Source organism: Colobus angolensis, unplaced genomic scaffold, assembly GCF_000951035.1.
Source record: "Colobus angolensis palliatus isolate OR3802 unplaced genomic scaffold, Cang.pa_1.0 Scaffold238, whole genome shotgun sequence".
NCBI lineage: Eukaryota > Metazoa > Chordata > Mammalia > Primates > Cercopithecidae > Colobus > Colobus angolensis.
The window spans coordinates 589,010-594,868 of record NW_012115577.1 but is presented as its reverse complement, the minus strand read 5'-3'; the positions used below and the strand labels follow the sequence as shown (position 1 = coordinate 594,868).

Here is a 5,859-nt window from a genome sequence, read left to right as displayed (position 1 = left end):
ACAACCTCCAGTGGGGCCAGCACAGCCACCAACTCTGACTCCAGCACACTCTCCAGTGGGGCCAGCACAGCCACCAGCTCTGGGTCCAGTGTGACCTCTGCAGGCTCTGGAACACCCGCTCTGACTGGAACGCACACAACTTCCCACAGAGTTAACACAAGTGCCTCTACTGCAGTGAGTGGGGCGAAGCCTGGGGGGTCCCTGCTGCCATGGGAAATCTTCCTCATCACGCTGGTCTCGGTTGTGGCAGCCGTGGGGCTGTTTGCTGGGCTCTTCTTCTGTGTGGTGAGTGCCTAATATGTAAGAAAACGCCTGGGGGAAGGAGCAGCAGAAACACAGGGAAATGGGTGTGAATAGAAGGGGTCTCAAGTCAGAGGTGGGTAGGGAGGAAGGGAGATCAGGAGAGAGTAACACAGAGAAATGGCAGGTCAAAGCAGAGGAAGCTGGTGACTTGCGGGAAAAGGGGGCCATAGAAAGGACTGGAGGAACGAGAACTAGGAAGGAGTGTGGTTGGAAGTGGGAGAAGATTCCAGAAGGTGTCTGTGGTGAAGGCTTGGGAGACAGGGATGCCATTCTGAAACTATTGACTCTTCTTTTTCTAGAGAAACAGCCTGTCCCTGAGAAACATCTTTAACACAGCGGTCTACCGCCCCCATGGCCTCAACCATGGCCTTGGCCCAGGCCCTGGAGGGAATTGTGGAGCCCCCCACAGGCCTGGGTGGAGCCCTAACTGGTTCTGGAGGAGACCAGTATCCTCGATAGCCATGGAAATGAGCGGGAGGAACAACGGACCCTGAGCAGCTCCCGAAGCGAGTGCCGCATTCTTCAGGAAGGAAGAGACCTGGGGACCCAAGACCTGGTTTCCTTTCATTCATCCCAGGAGACCCCTCCCAGCTTTGTTTCAGATCCTGAAAATCTTGAGGAAGACATTCCTCACCTCTCTTGCCTTTACCAGACACTGGAAAGAGAATACTATATTGCTCATTTAGCTAAGAAATAAACACATCTCATTTAACACACATGACAAAGAGAAGCTGTGCCGTGCCCCGGGGTGGGTGTCTGTAGCTCTGAGATGAACTTCTCAGTTATAGGAGAAAACTCCCGTGCTGGACTCTATCTGGCATTCAGAATCTCCACAGTAAAATCCAGAGACCTCATTCTTATCTGTGTGTCTGCATTTTCTAATCCTTTTTGCCCCAGGCAAGGTCCCTGCATCTCTGAGACACTCCGGTTGGCGGGAAAATTGACTTGGGAGAGATAAGGAGGGAGGGTGGGTGCCGGGGTGCTGCGGGCTCGTGTGTGACGCCTGTGGTACACAGCGATCAGGTTGTGATACGTGAAGAGCCAAGAGCAGGATGAGGTGGAGGTGGTACAACTACCTGCTCTGTGTGTGTGTGGAGCGGGGGCGGGGGGGCATATTCACTTGAAGTTGAGGTTCCCAGGGCATAGGGCATTTCCATGTGCTCCAGGCCTGACTACCCATCAGGGTGGAGGAGCTGCTCCCTTGGGGAGCAGAGAGACTGTGTTCCCTGGATTCCCAAAGGAAAGACTTTCTGGTCTGCTAAGGTCAAATCTTCCAAGAGGCTCTTGGCAAAGACCTGAGATTCTCATAAATCCCCTCCCAGAAGAGCTGCACATATCCTTTTCATGAGTCCAGGGAAGAGGGTCCTCCAGGTCTTGGAAGACAGAGGGGAGTTGCTTTGGAGGCTAAGTTGCTCTGAGTCCACAAGGTAATGGAGGGCTCCTACCTGGGACACAGCCCTCAGCAGAGAATTAGCAGTCTGTTGGTGGGTTCACCCAAACTCATAGCAGTAGAAACTGCTCCATCTTCCACCACTTATTGGGTTTCTCCAGTGTCAGCAAACCAAAGAGTTGGATCTTACCAATACGGCTATAGGAAAACAGCCTGTTGCATGGTAAGAGTGATACCATCTTGAAGTGAAACCACCATGATGGCCATTTTTTTTTTTTAGATGGAGTCTTACAGTGGTGCAATATAGCTCATTGCAGCCTTCCACTCCTGGACTCAGGCAATTCTCCTGCCTCAGCCTCCTGAGTAGCTGGGACTACAGTTGTATGCCACCACAACTGGCTAACTTTTAAAAATTTTTTTGTAGAGAGAGGGCCTCACTTTATTGCACAGGCTGGTCTTGAACTTCTGGCCTCAAGTGATCCTCCTGCCTTGGCCTCCCAAAGTGCTGAGATTACAGGTGTGAGCCACTACACCTGGCCAGATGACAAGTGTTTGACTCCTGCCATACCAAGGTGTTCTGCATCAAGGCTTTAAAACAATGCCTGTAGCATAATTAACGTCTCACAAAGATGCTTATCTAACTTCCCCAGCAGTCATGGGTTTTGGCAAGAAAGTCTGTGATGTGACCAGTTGCACATGTTTTCTCCTAAAAGCTTACTCTAGAAAGGATATTTTTTGGAGAGGGAGTGCAGGAATCCACCATCTCGTGGCCACCTCAGACATCACTTCTGTTTGGAAATCTCCATTAATATTTCTCTGTGAGAAACTGGATTTGTCAGTCTCTTTCTTTGATCTCTTTTCCCCTCAACCTTTAGGGGCAGATTTGTGTAGATCTGCTCGTGGTAGAACATTTGGTGATTCCCCAGCCAGGAGCTGGGAGAACAAGGAATGGGTAAGGAGAATGAAGCATCTGTAAGGAAATCCCAGGGTGTCAGCCACGTCTGTGTAGGGTTGGACGCACAACTGTTCGATACCTGTGCACCTCTGTGTGAGTGCAGGGATGCCTTGAAAATGCCTGGTGGCCTGGAGCAGTTTTAACCGAAAGCTGCATAGTGCACCGGGGTTCGGAAGGGCGGCCAATGGCCGCTGCAGTAGGTTGGCTGCTTCTTTTGGCAATGAAGATCCAGCTAGCAGCAGAAGCCAAAATTAAATGTCTAGAGAAGGAATTGTAACTAGAAAAGGACATGTAGATCTCCATGTCTCTCCTCGCAGCCAACTTAGCAAACAAAATTCAAGACCGAGAGATAAAAATTAAAACGTTAGCATGTAGATTTGTTCATCTAGTGAGAAGGACATGGAAATGACCAAAAATCAGAGCTCTCATAAGAAACCCCAACTGGGATATGAAAACTTGGAATCCCTGGGATTGTTATGAAGAGGAAGACTGATGACACAGAAGTCACAGGTGTGGAGGGGCATGGGGATCATTGGCAAGCTCGCTGTCTCATGCAAAGGAAAGCAAAACCTAACACCTGTAGCAAAACGGGGTCAGCTGATACAGGAGACTCTCACTGTCAGGGAATCTACTGTTGCAGAACTCCTAGAGATTGCAAAGACTTTTAAACAACTACCTAGGGAATCCCTGGCTGCTTGGATGGCCTGATTGTGGGACACAGGGGTTGATGATATTTCCTTAACAGGAGAAGCAGAAAAAATGGGTAACATCACCACCCGTGCAGCCCTGCAGCAGCATCTTTGTTAAGGCAAGGCAGACACAAGGAAGTCATAGCTTATGGACTGGCTCATTCTAGCTATGAGGGAGGCTTGACCTAATGAGGGAAATTTATTGGGAAGGATGACCTCCTGGCAGTCAATAGAAAAGGCCCAGGGGCTTCTCTAAGAATTAGGAATGAGTCAAGTCATCTATGTTTGGGTTCTTACAGGACTTAAAAGTTTTTTCCTGCAGGGATGAAAACTACATTGCTGCAAGGTGCACCAGGAGAATGGCACAGCCCTTGGCTGACGTTATTGAGTCATAGAAATGGGACGAGATGTATATGATGTGGGAAGGCACAGAGAGGCCGAGGCAGGTAGATCACTTGAGGTCAGGAGTTTGAGGCCAGCCTGGAAAACATAGTGAAGCTCCACAGCTGCTAAAAATACAAAAATTAGCTGGGTGGTGTGCCTGTAATCCCAGCTACTTGGGAGGCTGAGGCAGGAGAATTGCTTGAACTCAGGAGGCGGAAGTTGCAGTCAGCTGAGATTGTGCCACTGCACTCCAGCCTGGGCAACAGAGTGAGACTCCGTCTCAAAAATAAATTAAAGTAAAATAAAATAATTAAAAAGGCCGGGCATGGTGGCTCATGTGTAATCCTAGCACTTTGGGGGGCCGCGGTGGGCAGATCACCTGAGGTCAGGAATTCAAGACCAGCCTGGTCTTGAATGGTGAAACCTCGTCTCTACTAAAAATACAAAAATTAGCTGGGCGTGGTGGCAGGTGCCTGTAATCCCAACTACTCAGGAGGCTGAGGCAGGTGAATCAGTTGAACCCAGGAGGCGGAGGTTGCAGGTTGCAGTGAGCCGAGATCGCGCTGTTGCACTCCAGCCTGGGCAAGAAGAGTGAAACTTCGTCTCAAAAAAAAAAAAAAAAAAAGATGTATATGACATAGGAGAAGCCATCACAGATTTGGGAGCAACTGAGAAAGCCAGGGACAGGGTGTGCTTTGTAACCCAGCAAGGGCTGATAAAGGGGAAAGATAAAGCTTCACAGGAAGAAGGGGGAAAATAAGGGAAGGTGACCAATTCGAGTCAAGGACAGGCAAATGTGGCATGACTTATTGGGAGCAGAAACATTCTGAGAAAAAACATGTAAAAAATGCTAAAATATGAAAAATGCTGTGTTAGCAGTCTTATGGAGGGAAGCACAGACTGAAGAGCTGTTTTGTGCCTTCATTTCTGCCCCTCTAGCAGAAGAGGAAGATGACTCAACCCCTCATTCTAATACTCCAGCCTATCAGGGGTGGATTCCACGCTGGCCCCAAGATTAGGAGTGGGGCCAAGGTCAACCCCATGTTGCAGGTGACCAGAGGCCCTATACTGAGCTCACCATTTATTGTTCCTCTCAAAAAAATAAGGAGAGGACTATTTCCTTAGTAGGTACTAGGGCAGAATGTACTTTAAGTCATGGAAATCCATAAACACACCCTGGTCAATGGCCGGGCATCAATGGCTATGGGGACAAATGATCTGGATGAGAAGGACTTCAATACATCTAGGTATTGAGAAAGCTCCCCCTGCCCCATATATGCTGTTTATTTTTCTTATTCCAGAAAACATTTTAGGCATGGGTATTCTGTTAGGAAAGACTTCGCAAACTTCAGTGGAAAAATTCAGATCAAAGGTGCGTGTAGTGAAGGCTGTTCTTGAGAGAGGAGCAAAATTGGAGCCTGTGACAACCTCCTGCCCCTACATGGATTGTCAACATTAAACAATTCATATTGTCCAGGGGGCATGCTGAGGTAAGTGCGATTATTATCCTCCCAATAAGTGCAGCTATTATCCGCCCAGCACGAAGCCCATGAAAGAGTCTTGTCTTTCTTCTCATTCCTGTCTCTTCTTCTAGTTTTGTTACCTTGTTGGCATTATGTCAGCCGCTGAAGCTTTTACTGTGCTGCAGTCATGGCTTTTCTTTTTTTAACTTTTATTTTAAGTTCGGGGTTCATATGCAGGTTTGTTATATAGGTAAATATGTGTCATGGTTTTTTTTTTTTTTTTTTGTACAGGTTATTTCATCACCCAGCTATTAAGCCTAGTACCCATTCGTTATTTTTCCTGATCCTCTGCCTCCTCCTACCCTCCGCCCTCTGATAGGCCCCAGTGTGTGTTGCTCCCCTCTATGTGTCCATGTGTTCTCATCATTTAGCTCCCACTCATAAGTGAGAACATGTGGTATTTGGTTTTCTGTTCCTGCATTAGTTTGCTAAGAATAATGACTTCCAGCTGCATCCATGTCCCTGCCAAGGACATGATCTTGTTCTTTTTTTATGACTGCATAGTAGTCCATGATGTATATATACCATATTTTCTTTATCCAGTCTATCGCTGATGGGCATTTAGGTTGATTCCATGTCTTTGCTATTGTGAGTACCACTGCAATGAACACATGC

At 47.8% G+C, this 5,859-nt stretch overlaps 1 protein-coding gene across 1 annotated transcript in view; it reads left to right on the top strand.

Annotated features, from left to right (window-relative positions):
• The window catches only part of MUC21 (mucin 21, cell surface associated), a 4,825-nt gene extending 3,814 nt beyond the window's left edge, over nt 1-1,011 (top strand). The window contains exons 3-4 of the mRNA XM_011944990.1: nt 1-285; nt 603-1,011. The exon at nt 1-285 is cut by the window's left edge and continues 10 nt beyond it. Coding sequence (XP_011800380.1) covers nt 1-285; nt 603-797 — 480 coding nt within the window. The 3' untranslated portion in view covers nt 798-1,011. The remainder of the gene's footprint in view (nt 286-602) is intronic.
• Nucleotides 1,012-5,859: the final 4,848 nt, after the last annotated feature.